Below are 24,346 nucleotides of genomic sequence, written 5' to 3' on the forward strand. Positions count from 1 at the left end.
TGATTGTGGAGAAGTGCTTCTGCACTCTCCGCCGCAATTCCTGTGAAGTCTGGCCCACATATACCAACCGGCAGGGACAGACCAGCACATAAATGACGCAGGTGGTCTTACTGTTGATATAAGACCGTAATCTATGTCGACTGCCATCCAGGGGATTGATGAAAAAATCCCTTGTTGCCCCCACATGGGCACAAACGTTACAGCCCCCACATGCAAAAGAGCCACTAAGTCTGATCCCCTGGTTTGTCCTCGTCGACTGTCTCACATAGTGACTTCTAGTTAGTAAGTCCCCAAAGTTTGGGGCTCTCCTGGCAGTGAGCAGGGGACGCTCCCCCACTATTCTAGATGTACTGAGATCAGTAGCAAGGATGCACCAGTGTCTCCGTAGGATGACACCCAGACTGTCCCAACTATTATTATAGGCAGCGATAAATCTAGGCCTATTGTCACATACCTTAACTCTTGATTCCAAAAGAGAATCTTGTGTCTGAGCCTTAGCCCGCTGGTATGCCCTGGAAATACTTCTGTGAGGGTAGTGAAGATTCCTGAAGTGATTTGTAAGTTCTCTTGCTTCTCTTTGAAAATCCCCATCATCCGTGCAGTTTCACCTGACTCGCAGGAACTGGCCTGTTGGAACCCCCATCCGGGTGTGCATCGGGTGAAAGCTCCTAAAGTCAAGCAAGCCATTCGTGGCCGTAGGCTTCCGGAACAACTTTGTGACCATTGATCCATTTTCCAAGATGACTTGTAGGTCCAGGAACGTCACTGTAGATGATGACATAGAGAACGTTAACCTGATGTTGTGGGTATTGGTATTCAAAAGGTCAATGAACTGACTGCATTCCTCCATGGTCCCTGTCCAAACAAAGAACAGGTCATCAATATATCGTGACCAGTGACAAACTTTATTCCTAAAGGCCGGTAAGGTGAAGACCTGAGTGGCCTCCCACCAACCTAAAAACAAATTAGCCAGGGCAGGGGCACATCTCGCCCCCATAGCCACCCCCGGACACCTGCAGATAGTAGACCCTATCAAACAGGAAAAAATTATGCCTGAGAATAAAGTCTAAAAGGTCCACCACCAGGGAGTCATGCAGTCTATCTGAATGGCCCAGTTGATCCAGGAAATATAAGACTGCCGTAATACCATCCTGATGGCTGATATTCGAGTAAAGTGACTCGACATCACACGTAACTAGGAGGGACCCCGGAGGCAATGAAAGGCCACGACAAATCTTAACAAAATGAGCTGAATCCTTCACAAGAGGGCAAGGTTTTAACAATGGGTTGCAGAAAAAAGTCCACATAGACACACGCCTTCTCACAAAGACTGCCTATGCTGGCCACAATGGGCCTACCCGGGGGTCTTTGTGAGAAGGCGTGTGTCTATGTGGACTTTTTTCTGCAACCCATTGTTAAAACCTTGCCCTCTTTTGTGAAGGATTCAGCTCATTTTGTTAAGATTTGTCGTGGCCTTTCATTGCCTCCGGGGTCCCTCCTAGTTACGTGTGATGTCGAGTCACTTTACTTGAATATCAGCCATCAGGATGGTATTACGGCAGTCTTATATTTCCTGGATCAACTGGGCCATTCAGATAGACTGCATGACTCCCTGGTGGTGGACCTTTTAGACTTTATTCTCAGGCATAATTTTTTCCTGTTTGATAGGGTCTACTATCTGCAGGTGTCCGGGGGTGGCTATGGGGGCGAGATGTGCCCCTGCCCTGGCTAATTTGTTTTTAGGTTGGTGGGAGGCCACTCAGGTCTTCACCTTACCGGCCTTTAGGAATAAAGTTTGTCACTGGTCACGATATATTGATGACCTGTTCTTTGTTTGGACAGGGACCATGGAAGAATGCAGTCAGTTCATTGACCTTTTGAATACCAATACCCACAACATCAGGTTAACGTTCTCTATGTCATCATCTACAGTGACGTTCCTGGACCTACAAGTCATCTTGGAAAATGGATCAATGGTCACAAAGTTGTTCCGGAAGCCTACGGCCACGAATGGCTTGCTTGACTTTAGGAGCTTTCACCCGATGCACACCCGGATGGGGGTTCCAACAGGCCAGTTCCTGCGAGTCAGGTGAAACTGCACGGATGATGGGGATTTTCAAAGAGAAGCAAGAGAACTTACAAATCACTTCAGGAATCTTCACTACCCTCACAGAAGTATTTCCAGGGCATACCAGCGGGCTAAGGCTCAGACACAAGATTCTCTTTTGGAATCAAGAGTTAAGGTATGTGACAATAGGCCTAGATTTATCGCTGCCTATAATAATAGTTGGGACAGTCTGGGTGTCATCCTACGGAGACACTGGTGCATCCTTGCTACTGATCTCAGTACATCTAGAATAGTGGGGGAGCGTCCCCTGCTCACTGCCAGGAGAGCCCCAAACTTTGGGAACTTACTAACTAGAAGTCACTATGTGAGACAGTCGACGAGGACAAACCAGGGGATCAGACTTAGTGGCTCTTTTGCATGTGGGGGCTGTAACGTTTGTGCCCATGTGGGGGCAACAAGGGATTTTTTCATCAATCCCCTGGATGGCAGTCGACATAGATTACGGTCTTATATCAACAGTAAGACCACCTGCGTCATTTATGTGCTGGTCTGTCCCTGCCGGTTGGTATATGTGGGCCAGACTTCACAGGAATTGCGGCGGAGAGTGCAGAAGCACTTCTCCACAATCAGCCTGGCCCCGGCTGACCAGGCCAAGGGTAGGATTCTCACTCCTGTGGCGGCCCATTATTTGGCCCATCATTCTGGTCGTGTGTCCACTACGCAAGTGGTGGGGCTGGAAAGGATCCATTGTTCTAATAGGGGTGGTCCAATTAAGCCCCTACTCCTTAGATCCGAGGCCTGTTGGATCTTTGATTTGGGCTCGGTTGCCCCGGCTGGTCTTAACGAGGAGCTGTTGTTTACAGGCTTCCTGGGTTAACTGTTTTTGTTTTCCTTTTCTTTTTTCCCGTCTAGGTTATATATTGGATCCCTTTGGAATCTACTATGATGGACCTTACCAGTGTTATTCTGTTATTCTGGAATTGGAACTTCCTCTTGAACATCTGGCATCTGCTGCCCTCCGTTTCCTTTTTGGGCACACTTATTTATTTGCTGTGACCACTCCTTGGATTATGGACATACCTGTTATTTATTCTATTTTTGCCTTTTTTGGTTTTGCTTTATTTAGGTTGATTGGACATCTAGACATGCTCACCCTATTTGTACATTTGGTATTTGTTGGGGGTTTTATCTAGGGACCCTACAGGGGTCATCGGTTGGGTGAATTGGTGTACTATCTCGTGTGCTTATTTCTATACTTGGACCTGGCTCATGGGGCTTCCTGTTGTGTTATTGATCAAATTTGGGGGATATTGGGTACCCCCTTTTTACATCGTGTGACTGGCTTACTCCTTGGTTCATACCCCTCTTCATGAGTACTTTGGACTAGGCTTGGAGATGGGACTCATATGCTCCCGGCTTGGTAGCCTTTCACTTTTTAGCATCTATGTGACCACTGGATCATCTTTCGGGCTCAAATAAGGGACACGTGAATTTATTCTTAGGCCTTATTAGGGGCCATGTGCAATTTTGGCATTTTGTATCCAATTGTTGTGCTTTATTTATATGCATCCGACACTGTTATTTAAAAAAATTACTATTCTATATGAACTTACGTGGGTTTTTGCATGGCGTATGGTCTTATTATTTTTGCTGGATGTCTCGAATGGATTGTGCATGATGTATGTGATGTATACCCCCGGGGGATGAATGTGGTTTACATGACCAGGGGATGAATGTGGTTTACATGACCATGACATGAATGTTTTGATCTCATTTGAATCTTGCAGTATGTGGTTGTACTTTTGGGCGATTAGACTATATTTTATTTGTCTCCTTTTTCATTTACAGAGGAGTCAGCCTGCTGCGTACACCCTTACTAATGGGGTGGTTACCCCAATATTATTGGTACCCATGTTAGGTCTCGTAGCCCTGTGTATGGGCTGCTTACACGAACATACACACGTATATAGTATATTTTATGCATATCCCTTTATTCATATTGTTTTATTTTCATCTTGATTGATCATGTTTTTCTTTTTTATCATTACATTCCTTGTTATCCCCTATTGTGCCCCCTTGATGGCCAGGTTTGTCCATACTCTGGGTCCTTCAATGCCCTCTTTATCGGGGGGCAGAGCTTTTGCTCTGAAGTCTGGGCCTCTATGTACGAACAGTGCCATGTCTTGATTCTATACTTTTTGTATTGGTGCCCTGTGCGGTACCATACTTATGCATGCATATCTGTAGGCGATACCCTCGCCGCTATTTATCATCATATGCGCACTCAGTATCTGGTCTCATTACCGCACACGTCGCCGCTGTTCATCTTCGCATGCGCACTCAGTGCCAGGGCTCTTTACTGCACACGCTCTGTGTTCTGTGCTTTCTACTGTGTTGCGCCTGTGCATTTATCCTCTGGCACCTTGTTTTCAGCCCGGGCTGAGATACACGTTATATGGAGGCCGGTCTATGTCCCGCATGCGCAAATGAGGCGGCGGGACCCTTCCGTTCGATCCACGCTGCTGCCCACCTGTTCACTCTCAGGTTTGTGATTATAATGACTGCTGCTATTTAAACAGATTCGGGTTGGTAAGCCACATCTTCCCCTGACGAAGCCCTATTTGGAGGGTGATACGCGTGGGGTCGCGTTCTCCTTCGTTCCTGCTAGCCTACGCATGGGGATTCTTTTTCCCTTGTTACTCTCCTAGGTAATACTGCTGACCTTGGCTCAACTATGGGTTATTTAACCCGTTGATGTATTTATTTGCAGCACTGCCTGGCACCTACCTATTTGTTGCAATACCCCTTCTTCTCCCTTGTACTGCGGACTAGTGGTTTCTTATTGGTTATCACTATCACTAGGTACTTTCTTTACTGGGTATTCATATATATTCCCATTAATTGGATTCCTCAGCACAACCAAATGCGGTTTCCAGGTTATGGTGTGTTTATATTTCTGTCCCATGAGCCAGGGGATAGGTATTTTCCTTATGTTGTTGTAGGCTTATGACTATACTAGCTGTACTACCCGGCTTCGCCCGGGTTAATGACTGCTGTTAGCAAAATAGAATGTGTTAACAAAAATTTATTCTGCACACAAAAACCACAAAACAAATAGATAGAAATGTAATTATTAAAAGGCAAAAACTAAGCTAATAGAAGAATTTCACAACATATATTGGCTTTGTTATACTGAGAATGTCTTTGTTGCCTATATTAACCAATCAGAGCTCAGGTTAATTAACTGTAGCAAAATAGAAGCTGAGCTGTGATTGGTTGCTATTGGCAGCCTGATAAATCCCTAGCCAACAGGAAGCCCTCCCCCCTGGCAGTATATATTAGCTCACACATACACATAATAGACAGGTCATGTGACTGACAGCTGCCGTATTTCCTATATGGTACATTTGTTGCTCTTGTAGTTTGTCTGCTTATTAATCAGATTTTTATTTTTGAAGGACAATACCAGACTTGTGTGTGTTTTAGGGCGAGTTTCATGTGTCAAGTTGTGTGTGTTGAGTTGCGTGTGGCGACATGCATGTAGCGACTTTTGTGAGATGAGTTTTGTGTGGCGACATGCGTGTAGCAACTTTTTGTGTGTCGAGTTGCATGTGACAGGTTAGTGTAGCAAGTTGTGTGCAGCAAGTTTTGTGCATGGTGAGTTTTGCGCGTGGCGAGTTTTATGTGTGGTGCCTTTTGAGTATGTGCAAGTTTTGTGTGAGGCAACTTTTGCATGTGTTGCAACTTTTGTGCATGTGGCAATTTTTCTGCGTGTGGCAATTTTTCTGCGTGTGCAAGTTTTGCGTGTGGCGAGTTTTCCATGAGGTGAGTTTTGCACGTGTGGCGAGTTTTGCATGTGGAGAGTTTTGCGCGTGGCGAGTTTTGAGCGGCGACTTTTGTGTTTCTACTTTTATGTGGCGAGGTTGGTGCATGTGTGGTGAAATGTGCGCTGAGGGTGGTATATGTGTTCGAGCACGTGGTAGTGTGTGGCGCATTTTGTGTGTGTGTTCATATCCCAGTGGTGGTGTGGTGATTATCCCATGTTGGGGCCCCACCTTAGCAACTGTACAGTATATACTCTTTGGCGCCATCGCTCTCACTCTTTAAGTCCCCCTTGTTCACATCTGGCAGCTGTCAATTTGCCTCCAACACTTTTCCTTTCATTTTTTCCCCATTATGTAGATAGGGGCAAAATTGTTTGGTGAATTGGAAAGCGCTGGGTTAAAATTTCACCTCACAACATAGCCTATGACGCTCTCGGGGTCCAGACGTGTGACTGTGCAAAATTTTGTGGCTGTAGCTGCGACGGTTCAGATGCCAATCCCGGACATACATACATACATACATATACACACACACATACACACATTCAGCTTTATATATTAGATATTGTTATATTACGTGCCTATATTTATGCGGGGACTAAGTTTTGTACTTGCTATGTTTTAAGTATGTTTTAAATTGTTGTGTGGCTTTCCAATAAATTTTCTGTTCTATGTACATGTTCATTGTGTTTCATTTGTCCGTGGTGTGCATTTCTGCTGTGGATTTCTTATTTTCTTTTTTCTCGGTTTAACTACCGTATATACTCAAGTATAAGCCGACCCGAGTATAAGCCGACCCCCCCTAATTTTGCCACAAAAAACTGGGAAAACTTATTGACTCGAGTATAAGCCTAGGGTGGAAAATGCAGCAGCTACCGGTGAATTTCAAAAATAAAAATAGATGCACCATACCGTTCATTATGGCCCCATAGCTGTGCCATATAGTGCTCTGCACCGTTCATTATTGCCCCATAGCTGTACCATAGAAAGCTGTGCCATATAGTGCTCTGCACCGTTCATTATTGCCCCATAGCTGTACCATAGAAAGCTGTGCCATATAGTGCTCTGCACCGTTCATTATTGCCCCATAGCTGTGCCATATAGTGCTCTGCACCGTTCATTATTGCCCCATAGCTGTACCATAGAAAGCTGTGCCATATAGTGCTCTGCACCGTTCATTATTGCCCCATAGCTGTGCCATATAGTGCTCTGCACCGTTCATTATTGCCCCATAGCTGTGCCATGAAGGGCTCTGCACCGTTCATTATTGCCCCATAGATGCTCCATAGAAAGCTGTGCCATTGCTGCTGCAATAAAAAAAAAATGACATGCTCACCTCTCTTGCTTGCAGCTCCTCAGCGTCCCGTCCCGGCGTCTCTCTGCACTGACTGATCAGGCAGAGGGCGGCGCGCACACTATATGTGTCATCGCGCCCTCTGACCTGCACAGTCAGTGCGGAGAGAGAGAGACGCCGGGAAGATGGAGCAGCGCCCGGCGTGTGGAACGCAGACAGGTGAATATGTAATACTTACCTGCTCCCGGCGTCCCGCTCCTTCCCCCGGACAGCTGGTCTTCGGTGCCGCAGCCTCTTCCTCTATCTGCGGTCACCGTTACCGCTCATTAGAGAAATGAATATGCGGCTCCACCCCTATGGGAGTGGAGTCCATATTCATTTCTCTAATGAGCGGTCCCACGTGACCGCTGAACAGGGGAAGAGCTGCGGCACCCGGAGACCGTGGGACTGCAGGGACAGCGCCAGGAGCCCCGGAAGCAGGTAAGTATGCCTCAGCGCCCTCTCCCTCTCACCCGCCGACCCTGCCGCCGACCGTGACTCGAGTATAAGCCGAGAGGGGCAGTTTCAGCCCAAAAATTTGGGCTGAAAATCTCGGCTTATACTCGAGTATATACGGTAATTAAAGAGTAACTAAACCTTTCTAATTTTTTTCATGGTCCATATCAATCCATGCAGATTGGTGGGGGCCAAGTCTTGAGACCCCCCCCCCCTTCCCCCCCCATTGATTGCTCCTCAGACAGACGCGCACAGCTGCTGCCCGAGAGCGCGGTGTGAAATTCTATTGCAAGAATGTGTGCGTTTTCAGGCAGGTACGTTGTGCTCCTGAATTTCACACTGTATGGGTATCTACTGAGCACTTGGGGGGGTCTCAGGATCCGGACCACTATTGATCAGCAGCACATATCAGCCTCCATAACATTTATACATTTTAGTCCATGATAGGCACCCTTTAAATATTATGTCCTTTGCATATATATGATGTATTATATTTATGGCACATTTATCCTTTGTGCTTAATTCCACTGTAGCTGCCAGGGAGTGACATTGCCAGCGGTAGCGATGTGCTATCGGATATTATTCCCAGCGTCCCCAGCTCGCCTTGCCTTCCCTCTAAGAAGAAGAACAAACACCGGAATCTGGACGAGCTGCCTTGGAGCGCAATGACCAACGACGAGCAGGTAACTCCTCCGTACCTGTACCGCGTGTTAGTGACGGACTCGATCTGACGCTCGCTATACATTGGGCTGCTCTTGTATGATTCAGCGACTGCCAAATGCACAGTGCAAAATATTTCTAGGCGTGAGAATTATTTCTGGTGTAGAAAATCAATCCCACTAGACACACATTTTATAACAAGATCTGCAAAGCATCAGATACTGCTGAGAATGATCAGCCACTCTTCATAGGTGCTTTTGTTTTTTTTTCTCTTTCCCTCACACATATAGTAATGATGGTCATCATGAACAGCACTTTAAAGGGATTGTCCAGTCTTGGAAGAATAATCTGCATACAGTCTGTGTAACGCAGACAGCCTAATGGTGACAGTGTGTGATGCACAAAGTGCTATTGTTCCCTGTGCGAGCAGGCGGCCATGTCACTGCATGTGTGCGGTTTGCTGGCACATGTCAACCAGTGTCATCAAGAGTCTCGTTGCAAATGAACACAAGTAGGCAAATTGTGTACATGAAGTCACGTGTCGGCTCGTACAGGCATTCCTGGGGAATGGGAACACTGTGCACATCACACCGTCACAATTTGGTATTCTGCAGCCTCAAAGATTGACTGCAGACTTTTTTTTTGAGACCTGACAACCCCCGTAAAGAGAACGTGTCATCACGATGTTACCTGTTAAAGAAAAGGTATGGCCATAATGGTTTTGATATACTGATTTAAAGGGAATCTGTTACCTCATTTTTCGCATATAAGCAACGGCCACCGCCATTAGGGGCTTATCTGCAGCATTCTGTAATGCTGTAGATAAGCCCCCGATGTAACCTGAAAGATGAGAAAAGCAAGTTTGATTATACTCACCTGGAGGTGCGGTCCGGGTCCGATGGGCGTAGCAGGTCCGGGTCCGGCGCCTCTCATCTTCATGCAATGACGTCCTCTTCCTTGCTGCTGTCGCGGGTCCTGCGCAGGCGTACTTTGTCCTGTTGAGGGCAGATCAAAGTACTGCAGTGCGCAGGCGCCGGGAAAAGTCAGAGGCCCAGCACCTGCGCACTGCAGTACTTTACTCTGCGCTCAACAGGGCAAATCAGTTTGCCTGCGCAGGAGCCACGACAGAAGCAAGGAAGAGGACGTCCTCGTATGAAGATGGGAGGTACCGGACCCGGACCTGCGACGCCCATCAGATCGGACCGCACCCACAGGTGAGTATAATCTAACTTGTTTTTCTTATCTTTCAGATTACATAGGGGGCTTATCTACAACATTACAGAATGCTGTAGATAAGCCCCTAATGGCGGTAGCCGCAGCTTATATGCGAAAAATGAGGTGACAGATTCCCTTTAATGGATACCTGTAGTGAAAAAATCCGTAGCCTGGTTTTTGTTTAATTCACCATAGAAGTTTTGGTGCAATATCCTTTTTGTGCATTGAGGTGGGACTATAGATGGGTAGGTTGTGACCCCTTCGCATTTGTATAATCCTCCTTTTTTTTTTTTTTTTTTTTTTTTTTACATTTCGTGCTGGTGCCACCAACATCGCCTTTTTGCTGCAGACTGCCGGAGATTAATCAGAGAATGCTCTGCCTCTGGTGCTAGTTTGCTGGGGAACACTAAAGGTTAATCTGAAAATGCGCCACATCAGACGCCATTTTTGCTGGACATGAATGTGCGCAAGGGTGGCACTAGTGCAACATTTTAAAAAAGGAAGATCGTACAATTGTGGAGGGAGCCATAATTACAAAAATAATCCTTTCTTGTGCAGTCATGTTACTCCCTGATGTGGAGCTCTGGTAATGATTGCTCTATTTTGTGCTTAGTAAGGATAAAAATCTTATGCTTATTTGAGCTTGTATAAAATTCCAGTTATGAGTTGGGCTGGGTGAATCGTATTCAATTAAATCACCATTTGAACTCGCACTGTTCTGAGTTTTCTACGGAATTGTGAAGTCCATTTTTGCTTCTCCCCCTCTCATTTCGGCAGTGCCAGTTTCTTATCATTGGTGCAGCGGGGAGCTGCTGAGCTCTGTAATGGGGGGGAGCTGCTGAGCTCTGTAATGGGCGGAGCTGCTGAGCTCTGTAATGGGGCGGAGCTGCTGAGCTCTGTAATGGGGCGGAGCTGCTGAGCTCTGTAATGGGGCGGAGCTGCTGAGCTCTAATGGGGCGGAGCTGCTGAGCTCTAATGGGGCGGAGCTGCTGAGCTCTGTAACGGGGCGGAGCTGCTGAGCTCTGTAATGGGGCGGAGCTGCTGAGCTCTGTAATGGGGCGGAGCTGCTGAGCTCTGTAATGGGGCGGAGCTGCTGAGCTCTGTAATGGGGCGGAGCTGCTGAGCTCTGTAATGGGGCGGAGCTGCTGAGCTCTGTAATGGGGCGGAGCTGCTGAACCTTCAGTGGGACAGTGCAGGGAGAGCGGTGAGGAGAAGGCGGAAGCTCTGCAACACTGGGGAGGTGTACTGCAGCTGTCTAGGATTCACACCCTACCTCCATTAACCCTCTTGCAGCCATCGCACGCCTCCCACCCCCTCTTCTTTCACCACTCTTGAATAATGAAATGTCAGATGTTGGGCTACTTTCACACTTCCGTAGTTTTACCAACGTCGCAATGCGTCGTTTTGGAGAAAAAACGTATCCTGCAAAGTTGCCCGCAGGATGCGTTTTTTTCTCCATAGACTTGCATTAGCGATGCATTGCGACGTATGGCCATACGTTGCATGCGTCGTCCACTGGATGCGTCGGGTTTTGGCCGACCGTCGTCTCTGAAAAACGTTCAAGGGAATGTTATTCCGTACGTCGCATCCAGTGTTTCACACTGCGCATGCCCAGCAGGAAATATCGCTCTCACGATCTTTCCTGCTCGGCAACGCAGACGGAAATGTGAAAGCAAACACTTCCGTCGGTACGTCGCGCCGACGCTTCGTGACGGCCCCGTACTGACGGAAGTGTGAAAGAAACCTTATTCCTCACCTTCTGTTTCCAGCTTGTGTGGTGTTTCTTCTGGGCAGAAGGGGAGGTAAGGGCTAACCCCGTCACGTGAGCCTGTCTGTGGCTTCTCCCATTTGGGAAGTGGATTTATTAAACAATCACTCATGTTATTGGGAAAGAGGTGGTTGTGTGAGGTCGTCTCCTGATAAGTGTGCCAGTCACTTGTCCTGTTGTGGTCAGATCCACAGAGCCCCTGAAGAAGCCAGTTCTTGGCGACACGCTTCGGGCAAGCTTTGTCTTGCCACCTCAATCTCCCTGTACTCTGATCATTTTGATTCTCCCAACTCGTAGGCTTTATTCTTATTCCTTATCACTCTGCCACGTGGGTAGTATGCCTTCTCCCTGGCCTCGTTTTTGGCCTGTTTATTGATAGATTCATTATTATTTTTTCTATACGTGGCATACCTCATGTGCCTGTTTGAATCTTTGCTGGTGGATAGAGTAGGCTTGATGTTATTAGCATATGTACATGTATTTTTGTCGTAGAGGGACTGTAACCTTTGTATTTGGTGATCAGGATATTATGCAATTGCTTTTGAACATTTTTATACACATTCAGGCTATAGGGAGAAGCAAGATGTGGCCCTATTATGGGCTTAATGTATGGTTTGTGGTTTTAATGTCTTTTAATGTTTTGTAGTTCTATGTTTACCAATAATAGTGTGACCTATTTATCATTTTGTGTGATCTGTAGTCTGCATGTCCCCTTTCCTCCAGCTGTTTATACAGATCCACACCTGTCACGGGAGACCTAGGTATGCAAGAGCTAATAACCCGGGCCCCTGCGATTTCCCTCAGACTAGGGAAACCCTGACTGACCCTCTCCCAGAGTTTACACTGATGGTGTGCATGTCTGGGCCTCCACCCTCTCCCTGTCTCCTGTTTCAACCCTAGGCTGAAAACTCCACCACCCCCCCACCAGTGAAGAGACCACACACCAATACCCACAGTTAGCACAGACAAGGATAACGGAAAAATATGCAACACGCCGCAGTCACTCAGGAATACACTATAAGTGCACAGGGCAAAACAAATACAAACATAGGAAGGAGAAAATAAGACAAAGGGAAATACACCACCAGCAACGATACTCCAACTCCTAGCTCACCACTCCAGACCGAGATAACCAAGCACAAGACAGAAGCTATAATCGGCAACGCCCAATGTTCAGAAGAACTATTTAAAGGCAGTGGGCGTGGCCAAGCTTCCAATCCGAGCACCAGCTAAATTAACCTCGGATCAGCTAGATAAAATCTAGCTGACGCCACTGAGCACATAGTGGACAAAAGCGGAATTACCGCTGTCTGTCGAACGCCCTGGTATGAACAGCTTCCGACATGACAACACCCCTGTGACTTGTGCACAGCCGTCACGTAAATGTTGCCCAAAATGTAATATTTTTTGTATGGTTGGGAAAACCAATTGTTAAGGTTATGATTTGTGTTCATGAGTACACTGCTCCCCAGCCTTCTCCTTCCTCCTTCCAGGGCTGGTGCACTCCTTGATTGGCAGTTTGGTCTTTAGGCATCATGGTGCCACTGGCCCAGACTGTGCCCTTTGTGATGCCACAGTGTAAGGCACCCTTGCCTTTACATTATAGGAGGAACACAGTGGCACTGAATTTGGTAGGATTTAGCAATCCGGTCTGCTTCAGAGAAGCACTCGCGAGATTTATATCAGAGCTTGCAAGCATGCGCTCTTTATCTTGGAAACTGACCACCTTTGACAGACTTCAGCAGTGGCCAGTAACCTAGGCATCAAGAGATTAAAATGAAAATTTAAAATCCCCATGTTTTTGAGAACTGCTAGGATTTTTTAATACAAAGATTATTGAAATGATGCTTGTTTTTTTGTGCACTTTTCATTTTTACCCATTTATGATAATTAGAAAAAAATCCATCTTGTAATGTGAAGGGATAATGCTAGGATATGCTTTCACTTTATGATCATTGCTTGCCGACATTTTGAGGGGGGCTCCATCGATTCAGACATTGAAGATGCAACATTGGTGGGAAACGCTACTTTTCTAGGAGCTGCAGCATGGTCTGACACTTGTCCATCACATGGTTTTGTGTGCTGTGTATAATCACACAAATGTGACTTTTGTTTTCTTCTAGGTGGAATACATAGAGTATCTCAGTCGAAAAGTCAGCACAGAGATGGGGCTCCGGGAACAGCTCGACATCATAAAAATCATTGATCCTTCGGCGCAGATTTCTCCTACAGACAGCGAGTTTATCATTGAGCTGAACTGTCTGACCGATGAAAAGCTGAAACAGGTTTGTGTGGGCACTAGACTGGGTTTATAAGGACACTGATACATGAGCCGAACGTTACACGGTCCCATACTGACAAACCTGACCCAAAGTGCTAAGAAGAGGAGAGCGAACACATCCCGATACTACGGCGCATTACTTATAATATTAGACATTTTCAGAGGGTGGAACCAGTGAAGTGGCAAGCTTATAGCAAGGTGTCGTTTTACATTTTAACATAATTTTGTTTGCTTTTTCTGTGTGTTGCCATCAGGTCAGAAGCTATATCAAGGAGCATAGTCCACGTCAGCGCTCCACACGAGAGAACTGGAAGAGGACCAGTTACAGCGCGGCTAGTACAAGTGGCGTGAGTGGCGCCAGTGTAAGCAGTGGAGCCAGCATGGTCAGCACCGCAAGCAGTAGCGGCTCCAGTGGCGGCAACTCTGCCTCCAACTCAAGTGCAAACATGAGCCGCACTCACAGTGACAGCAATCTGTCCGCAAGTGCCGCAGAACGGATCAGAGATTCAAAGGTAAACGTGTCTGTACTTTATATGGGGAAAGTATGTTGTGTCCATGAAGGCATACAGATTAAGTTGTAAAGGGAACCTGTCACCAGGTGAAAGTGTCCAGTTTTGTTTTTTTTTATCGTAGTCCTGCTGCTCCAGGAGTAGTAATGTTGGTATTATTATTATTTAATTATATATATTTTTTCTTTTTAATTTGCCATATGGTTACGTAGAAATGGTCCTTCTTGTTTAGTTCTAACTTTATGGTCTTTTTGCAAGGGGTCATTGCTCACAGTATTCTCTAGTGGCATTAGGCTGTTCTGCATTATTACCCTGATAAAGAGCATAAAAATGATCACTAACCGAAAAAGGTCCACATCTTGGAAACGGTATAATGCTTTCTAATATTAATGGAATACTTGGGAGCAGCGAGAATAAAATCAGAGCAAAAACTGGCCAATGGAGACCATTTTGACAGGTCTTCTATTAAAGCTTTTTTTTTTAAACCGAGAATACTGAAATGAAAAAATAAGACAACCCCTTTCAAAGGGTAATTATTATCATGGTAAAATTGCAAAGTACTTGTGAAAATAAGCAATTTTGTATGTTTTTTGTATCAAATAAATACATTTATAATAATAAAGTAATTTTTATTTCTATAGTTTAGTGGGTAAGTTCACACAGGGCGTTTTTGCTGCTTTTTTTTTTTCTGCAGGAAAGAAGCTGCGTAAAAAACGCAGGTTTTGGTCCCTTTTTTTTTTTTTTTTTTTTTGGCGCCTTTTTTTCTCATTGTCCATGCTAATGTCCTTGGATTTCCAGCAGCAAAAACGCAGTCAATAATGATACCTGCGTTTCTGCTGCGTTTTTTCAAGACCCATTCAAGTCAATGGGTGAAAAAAGCTGAAAAAACGCAGCAAAAACCCTGAAAGAAGTGACATACCCTATGTCCAAAAAACACAGCAAAGCACAAAATACTGATCATACAAAAAACCAGTGTGTGTGCATGAGATTTCTGAAATCTCCTTTTTGAAAAAGGCTTTGCTGGTACTGTAAAAAGCAGCTGAAAATTAGCATAAAAAACACAGCAAAAAAACGCTCTGTGTGAACTTACCCTTATAATAATAAAGTAATTTTTATTTTCATAGTTTCGTGCTTGTTGCATAGATTCCGTTCACTGCTGCTGTCAGTCAGATTTTGCCTGGCTCCTAAGCCAGTAGCGCAGCACTTACAAGCTCAGTTGGAAAGAGCTGTTAAGCTCCTGCTCTGATCTGATTGCATCAGGCCAGCTTCAGTACTCCATGGCTTTCCGATGCTGCTTCTTCTGCCTGCAGCCTTGCAGAGCGCACAGCTATGTCCGGTGGCTCAGCCTTGCCGCTGCTCCAAGCTGTCAGTCAGGAGTGCACCACCTCCTGGCAGGCTGGGGAGCAGTGTGCTCCTGAAGAATGAGGTTGAGACAACCCCTTTCATCTCTTGCTGCTTTCATGGTTGCTATTTCAGTCTCGTTTTTTTCGTCTGTTTTTCCACTGCCCTGGATCACATGCAGTATTACACTCATGATTTGTAGCATACTTACAGGTTCTTCCTTCTAAACAAAACTGAGGCAGTAAACGTGCTTCTACGCAGCTTTCTGAGCTGCCAACTTGTGCTCTTGATATAAACGTGCATATTTTGTGGATTTTGATGAATGTTTAGAATAATAGATACTGAATGTTTGTTTGTTTTTTTTCTTTGTTTGAACATATAATTGTATTATAGAAACGGTCAAAGCAGAGGAAACTGCAGCAGAAAGCCTTGCGGAAGAGACAGCTGAAGGAACAGCGGCAGGCGCGGAAGGAAAGACTCAGCGGCTTATTTCTAAATGAAGAAGTTCTTTCTCTAAAAGTGAACGAGGAGGAACACGAAGCCGATGTCGACGTATTGATGTGACGAGGGTGAAACTTGCAGTGTTCTTCATAAGTCTCAATAAGGCTGTGTTATTTGAGACCATCTTAGAAAATCAATCTCCCACCATGTATTACTGCTCCACTAACCAGTCCGAGGTTATCTTGATTAAAATCGTAGATGACAGTGTGGCTTTGGGGAGAATAACTTAGTATTTCAGCAATCGCTGATCCTGTGTTTGGTTATACTCCTACAAAATGGATGTGATTTCTTCATCTACCAAAAAAGGACTGATTTTAAATGGGTTCTAGACTGAATGCCTCTAAGCCGGTGGTCTCCACCCTTCAGAGCCACATTCAGCGCTGAGAGATAATCGCGAGCCACATCCAGATCTTTGATTCTTGACATCCTGACTGCCTCCCACAGTGGTGACAGACAGAGCCCCTCCATTACTAGTATAATGAAAGTCTCCTTGCTGAAATCCCCTTTTCTTGCAGCCCTTCTCTTTTATAGGCAGTGTTCTTACATCTAGGACTTCCCACCTTCCCCCCCCAACTAGTGTGGAGGAAGTGCTTGGCACATGAAAACCATCACATCCAGCTTCAAGCAACCCTCTAACTGGGAGGATCATCATTTCTCCAGCTTAAAATATTAACCTATTACCCCCCACGCCCGGTATACATGCATCTACATGTGCTGTTCTCTGCAGGGCTAGTTACCAAAGTCACCATCTGCTCTTCATAGCCGCTGACTAGACATGACACTAATGCACCAACCTGGCAGTCAGCAGCGAGCCTCATGTTGGGGACCTGTCCCTAAGCTGGCAATATCAGATACTGAGGTTCTGTGTGGTTGGCACTAATGATGCATGCATCATTCGATGTTAACTGGTTAGCATTTTTCAATATTTTTTTTTGACTAGTCCCAGGTTCTTCCTGAAAACTCGAGTAAAAAGTGCTCGTGATGGGTCATTTTATAATAATTCTGCAGCCCGGCAGGTGTCCGTTCACCGTTGTCTCCTGCCTCTTCCTGCATCTGTTTTTAGGAGGTAATTCACATACAAAATGAAGCAATTACACGCACAGGTCAGTTGTTTTTTATGTCAGATCACTGTCTGAATATGGACCATGACGTCTGCACCGGCCATGGATTTGCTGTTTTGATCTTAACAGCCGCGTATACATATTCCTATGAGGCTGTTGGTTTTGGTTTGCAGAAGACCTGCAGCTTGGCCGGACTTAGTTCTTTACTCAGACTGTGATACCTGTGTGAAAAAGTGGCATAAATTTCAAATAAATTGGATAATTGTTTTCCATGAGCTTGGAAAGCTGGGAAATTGCATTATCCGTTGATGATGATTTTGACAACCATTTAATTTTAATGCGTTCCTGTCAGGGCTGTGGAATCAGTAAGCCAAACCTCTGACTCCGACTCCTCAATTTCCATCACACCGACTCAGACTCCACCAAAATGTACGACGTGCTGGATCATGAAAATGCCAGATTTTTACCAAAGTCTTAACCTATCTCTTTGACATACTAAAATGGGTATCTGGGTAAAGAAATCCTTAGGGTTCAGCAACGCGGACAATGAACCAAACTAGTGACCGTGTTCTCTATTCGTGACACGTTGAGGTTATCGGACTACAACTCTCATATTTCCCTTAGGATCGCTATTCCACCGTTTTTCCCTCTAGTCTGACAAGTACAAGTGCTTTCCACTAACACGTCTGTTTCAGACTTACGAAGAACACTGTAATGTCCTGTGTCTGTGACTGACCGGACACGGTGAGAGGGACACTGATAACCAACCTGCTTGTACTGTATATCTGTATATAGTGAGATTTCTGCACTCCATCTTTGTATTATGCATAGCTGGTGATTGAATGGACCTGTGGCACGGTTACTGCATCATTACTCTGTATATTCTGGAACCTGAGAAATACTTGGAAATGACTATTATCATAAGCATTTAGCACTTTCATGCCACAGCGCTCAGTTGTCAGAACTTCGCTTTGCTTAAAGTGGCCTAGATTGTCAGGAGTAGTCTGTGGGCTTTATTTCCACTAAGCGGTGTTCATAAAATAAGAAGCCATTCTTCTCCCTCATGTCATAGTGAGACTAATCGTGACCTCTACCTTGGTATGAGCTTCTTTCTTCACATATGAAACGTACATGTATAGTGTGTGGCACAAATGTTTTTGGTTTTTATTTTGCCTCCATTTTAATTTTTAGAAATTGAATGCATACTACAGGTAATTACGGCTTTAGAAAACTACTGTGCCTTTATGTGAAAAAAGAAATGATGTTAAGAAAAGAAAAAAAATATATATATTTTTTATAACTGTTACAGCCATTATCAGCACTGTCCGACATCACTAGGGGGTGTGATGTTCTGTATATAGACCTGTTGATCAGTGGCAGCTTGGTACAGAGTGCTTTTGTTCGCAAAGCGCCAATGACGTGTGAAAGTACTGGCGCACCTCACTGGTGACTTTTTTTTCATTGTATCATGTATCCAGTTCAACATGCCAGATTTGGTGACTGGAAACCTGTCATGTTGGGAAATACGATTTACCTGCAGATATAGGGTTAATCTGTAAGTAAATGGCATTAAAATTATGCCTGACTGCCTTATTGGAGCTGTGGCTGCAGGGAGAAAATGAAGTTGTATCCTCCCTGTAGCCACTGTGTTCCAGTCATGGAGTAACCGTACAGGGAAAGATCAGTCGGAGCTCATTATATAGTGAATACGCTATAATCACTCGCTGGCACTTGGACATATTGCTCTTCACACATCCGCTGTAGACAAGCGATTACAGTATAGTGACCGGTGATTAACTGCTCCGCTCTGACAGCGAGAGGCTCCAGGGAGGATAGAAGTTCATTTTCTCCCTGTAGCTGCACTTCCAGTAAGCAGGCAGAATTGTTTATTCTTTACCTGAAGATTAACCTTATATTTGCAGGTAAATAGCATTTCCCGACATGACAGTTTCCATAGTGAGCCCCTGTCCGTGCTTCTTCTTTTTTTTTTTCCTATATACGTTTTATCAAAATTGTCATCTTGAGGATTTGCACCACTTTGCGGTTAATGATTGCTAAAGTGAACCTGTCACCAGAACAAAATGCTATTGACCTGTAGATCAGGGGTTAATTTGCAGGTTTATAATGTTATTAACCTACCTGGCGCCCACTTTTACAGACATCGCTCTCGATACTCCGAGTGATGACTGATCCCGTGCTGGCGCCGCCCCCGTGACTGAGACTGGAACGCTACAGGGGGAATAAAGTTAATTTTCTCCCTGCAGAGTTTGGCTAAGTGCAGGCATGCTATTAGCCTGCAGAGTAACCCCATATTTGCAGGTTAATAGTTTTTTTTTTTCTGGTAACAGGTTCCCTGGGCACTACCTAATTTACAAGCAAGGAGGAGGAATGTAAACGGTGTCGTCTATACACAGTATACTATAAGGCTATGTGCACACGTTGCGGATTAGGCTTAGGAATTTCTGGTGCGGATTCTGTCTCTCCTGGCAGAAAACGCAGCTGCGGTTTTTTGTGCGGTTCCGCAGCGTTTTTTTGTGCGTTTTTGCTGCGGTTTTCTTGCGGATTTGCTGCGTTTTTTACCCCTGCGGTTTTCTATAATGGAATGGGTACAAAAACGCTGCAGATTCACAAAAAAGAAGTGACATGCTACTTCTTTTACACCGCAGCGGATTTTCCGCAAAGAGTGCACAGCATTTTTTTTTACTCATTGATTTACATTGTACTGTAAATCAATTGTGGATCTGCAGCGTTTCTGCACTGCAAAAAACGCTGCGGATCCGCAGAGAATCCGCAACGGTGTGCACATACCCGAACACTATAGTAATCAAGGGTCATTCCCATTTGGTACATGTAAGGCTTATCCCCAGGATTTGCTGCCAGTGTCCCATAGATGTGATCCTCTAGTCACTTGCTAACAGGAAGGTTATAAAATAACAATTAAAAATAGCATTACTTTACTAAATCCCCCCGCCACTCTGATGGTAGTTACCCATCTTAGTTTACATTGCTTTAGCTGTGGCCTGCTTTACATTCTCGTGACCGCTGCAGCCAATCATTTGCCTCAATAGCAATGCTTGATGGTCAGAATTTAGGCCAGTCTTTGGCTGCATTGGTCTTTGGTGATGCAGTTACAGCACATCACTGTAGCAGCAAACTAAAGACCATCAGAGAACTTACAGATGAGTAATGTTATGTGCGCACTTTTAGGCTTCTTTGTTAAACTTCATGTTAAAATTTTTTTATTGCTCCCCTTCCGTCAATATGGCCATGTGAGGGCTTGTTTTTTTTGCAGGACAAGTTGTACTTTTGAACAACACCTTTGGTTTTAACCTTTCGTGTACTGGAAGACGGGAAAAAATTTCATAAATCCAAGTGCTGTGAAATTGCAAAAAAAAGTGCAATCCCACAGTTGTTTTTTGTGTGGCGTTTTTGCTAGGTTCACTAAATGCTAAAATTGACCTGCCACTATGATTCTCCAGGTCATTACGAGTTCATAGACACCAAACATGTCTAACTTCTCTTTTTTTATCTAAGTGGTGAAAAAAATTCCAAACTTTGTTTTACCCTTTCACGACATGCGCCGTACTATTACGGCGCATTTCGTGTCTCCCCCTTTGATGTGGGCTCCGGCGGTGAGCCCACATCAAAGTCGCGACATGTCAGCTGTTTTGTACAGCTGACATGTGCGCGCGATAGCGGCGGGTGAAATCGCGATTCACCCGCCGCTATTAACCTGTTAAATGCTGCTGTCAAACGCAGACAGCGGCATTTATCCGGCCGGGCGGACGGAAATGACCTCATCGCCAACCCCGTCACATGATCGGGGGTCGGCGATGCATCAGGATGGTAACCATAGAGGTCCTTGAGACCTCTATGGTTACTAATGCCGGCCTTCTGTGAGCGCCACCCTGTGGTCGGCGCTCACAGCACACCTGCATTTCTGCTACATAGCAGCGAACAGCAGATCGCTGCTATGTAGCAGAGCCGATCGGGTTGTGCCTGCTTCTAGCCTCCCATGAAGGCTATTGAAGCATGGCAAAAGTAAAAAAAAAATGTTTTTAAAAATATGAAAAAAATAAAAAAAATATGAAAGTTTAAATCACCCCACTTTCGCCCCATCCAAAATAAAACAATTAAAAAAAAATCAAATCTACACATATTTGGTATCACCACGTTCAGAATCGCCCGATCCATCAATAAAAAAAAAGCATTAACCTGATCGCTAAACAGCGTAGCGAGAAAAAAATTCGAAATGCCAGAATTACGTTTTTTGGTCGCCACGACATTGCATTAAAATGCAATAACGGGCGATCAAAAGAACGTATCTGCACAATTGTGGTATCATTAAAAACGTCAGCTCGAAACACAAAAAATAAGCCCTCAACCGACCCCAGATCACGAAAAATGGAGACGGTACAGGTATCAGAAAATGGTGCATTTTTTTTTTTTTTTAGCAAAGTTTTGAATTTTTTTTCACCACTTAGATAAAAAATAACCTAGACATGTTTGGTGAACTCGTAATGACCTGGAGAATCATAATATCAGGTCAGTTTTAGCATTTAGTGAACCTAGCAAAAAAGCCAAACAAAAAACAAGTGTGGGATTGCACTTTTTTTGCAATTTCACCACACTTGGAATTTTTTTCCCATTTTCTAGTACATGACATGGTAAAACCAATGATGACTTTCAAAAGTACAACTCGTCCCGCAAAAAACAAGCCCTCACATGGCCATATTGACGGAAAAATAAAAAAGTTATGGCTCTGGGAAGGAGGGGAGCGAAAAACGAACACAAAAAACGAAAAAGGGCCACGGCATGAAGGGGTTTAAAAAAAAACTGTGCCATTTTCCGATACCCGTAGCGTCTCCATTTTTCGTGATCTAGGGTTAGGTGAGAGCTTATTTTTTGGGAGCCGAACTGACGTTTTTAATTTACCATTTTGGTGTAGATACGATCTTTTGAACGCCGGTTATTGCATTTTAGTGCAATGTCGTGGCGACCAAAAAAACATAATTCTGGCGTATTGACTATTTTTCTCGCTACGCCTTTTAGGCAGGTTATTTCTTTCTTTCTTTTTTTTTTATTGATAGTTCTGGCGATTCTGAATGCGACGATACCAAATATGTGTAGGTTTGATTTTTTTTTTTGTTTGTATTTTGAAAGTGGGGTGATTTGAACTTTTATATACGGTATATATATATTTTTTTGTTAATATTTTTAAAAACCTTTTTTTCACTTTTGGCATGCTTCAATAGTCTCCATGGGAGACTAGAAGCTGCCATAACCCGATCGTCTCTACTCATACAGACGATGATCAGATCACCTGTATGTAGTAGAATACCTCACTTGCATAGCAATCTGGCACTGCCAACCCATCGGTGACCCGCGATCACATGACGGGGGTTTCCGATGGGCGGATTTCCGTCGCGACTGCCAGAAGTGCATGTTATATGCTGCGGTCAGCGTTTGACAGCCGCATTTAACGTGTTAGTAGCCATGGATGGATCGCGATTCCACTCGCAGATGTCGCAAAACAGCTGACATGTGGCGGGAAAGATGTGGGCTCACCGTCAGAGCCCACATCAAAGGGAGGGAGTCCGATATCGGCGTAATATTATGCCCAACATCAGAAAGGGGTTAAGGGTATGGTAGCGCTTCCTTTTTATTTTATTTTTTTGTCAAAGCCTCTTCAAAAACTTGGCATTCCTGCTGCAAAAACTCAGCAAAATGACTGCAATGTGACTACACCCAAAGTGGGTTTAATGTGTGTATTAACATAAGGTATAACTCATAAATCTTAATCTTAAAAATGGAGGCAAGTGGCAACTAAGATTTCTCAAAAGCAAGGCAAAAGTGGAGTATTTACCCACCGCAGCCAGTGAGGATTCATTTTGCAAACAACCACTTATACTTTTTGAGTATTTTGAGATGTTTTTTTTTTCCAAAATGAACCATTTCTTACTGCCGGTTAAATGTCTGGTTGCATTTTTTTTGAAACTGCACTGGGAAAATGAAATTTGTACACTGGATTGGACAGTCAGCACTCCAGTGACCCCCCTAAGGGTATGTTTCCATGTGCCGGATTACATCCGGATTAGCCGCGGATTCAACGCTGCGTACAGCCGCAGCGTTCAATCCGCAGCATCTAGATGTTACAGCATAGCTGAGGGGATTTGATGAAATCCCGTCTCCACTATGCGTGCGAACACGCACCCGGTGGCTCTGCGTTTCCGGACATGTGGAGCGTCTTTTTAGAACGCAGCATGTTTGTTTACCTTGCGGCGACGCTCCGTCGCTGCAAGGTAAATCACAGGGTCCTATGTATGGGGTGCGGAGATTCCGGATGTGTGCATTGAACACATCCGGAATCACTGCGCGTACAGAAGGGGGCGGCGCTTTGGGCGGAGCGGTTTTCCGCTCTGTCCAAAGCGCCATCATTACGGACCGTGGACACATACCCTTAAACTTTTGTGGCCCTTCTATGTTTATGTAATTATATGGTTTTACTTGCTGCCGATGACTCCAGTTTGAGAGGGGAAAAAAAATGTCTGCCTGTAAATACTTCTGGGACTTGTGCTACTTATAAATGGCTGCTGTACTTAATATTCATTTACATCATCTGATATATGAAACACTAAGGTAGTAATAATCAAGTATTGTAAAGTCATAGATTAAGGCGAAAAATACAATGTTACTATGTTTATATGTACAGACATTGAAGATTATGTTCAGACTGTGGGTATAATGCAGAAAAATTATAGGTTTTATTTTTTTTTTTGCTTGGAAGCCATTGTGTGTACGTTTCATGTGTGATGATGACCGAAAATCTGCATTGCAACTTAAATACAATGTGTTGTAGCTGCAAATCTGTACCATTTTGGAGTGTTTTTTACATGTTTACGTAGTCTAGATGCAGTTCTCTACCTAGATCTTATTTCAGTAACTTCTTTTCTGTTCAGTTTACAGACAACCTATCAGTAGAAAAAAAGTCACGGCTTAATAAAAACTCTTTGCAAAAATCATTAGTTGAATCTGTTTCATCGGTGCTGTTACTTTAGTCGATGCTGCTTCTGGTGTATGTTACTGTCTGCAGTACCGATGGCTGTAGCGCGGTTGATGTGGCAATCTGTGAGCTCAGCAGCTCTGAGCGACTAGTGCCGTCAACTTAGAGCAATTGTGTTCACTAATTGGTTGCAGAGCTGTCGATTAAAGGGAATCTGTCAGCAGGTTTTTGCTACCTCATCTGAGAGCAGACTGATGTAGGCAAAGAGAAGCTGAATCCAACAATGTATCACTTAGATTAATGGGTGCAGCAGTTCTGACACAGTC

The 24,346-nt window shown here is 44.6% G+C and overlaps 1 protein-coding gene across 1 annotated transcript in view; it reads left to right on the top strand.

Annotated features, from left to right (window-relative positions):
- FAM199X (family with sequence similarity 199, X-linked) overlaps window positions 1-18,283 on the top strand; it is a 29,334-nt gene extending 11,051 nt beyond the window's left edge. Inside the window, exons 3-6 of the mRNA XM_077285202.1 lie at window positions 8,215-8,364; window positions 13,448-13,609; window positions 13,860-14,117; window positions 15,849-18,283. Of these exons, the coding sequence (XP_077141317.1) occupies window positions 8,215-8,364; window positions 13,448-13,609; window positions 13,860-14,117; window positions 15,849-16,019 (741 nt within the window). The 3' untranslated portion in view covers window positions 16,020-18,283. The remainder of the gene's footprint in view (window positions 1-8,214; window positions 8,365-13,447; window positions 13,610-13,859; window positions 14,118-15,848) is intronic.
- Window positions 18,284-24,346: the final 6,063 nt, after the last annotated feature.

This window comes from Ranitomeya variabilis, chromosome 2, assembly GCF_051348905.1.
Source record: "Ranitomeya variabilis isolate aRanVar5 chromosome 2, aRanVar5.hap1, whole genome shotgun sequence".
Lineage (NCBI taxonomy): Eukaryota > Metazoa > Chordata > Amphibia > Anura > Dendrobatidae > Ranitomeya > Ranitomeya variabilis.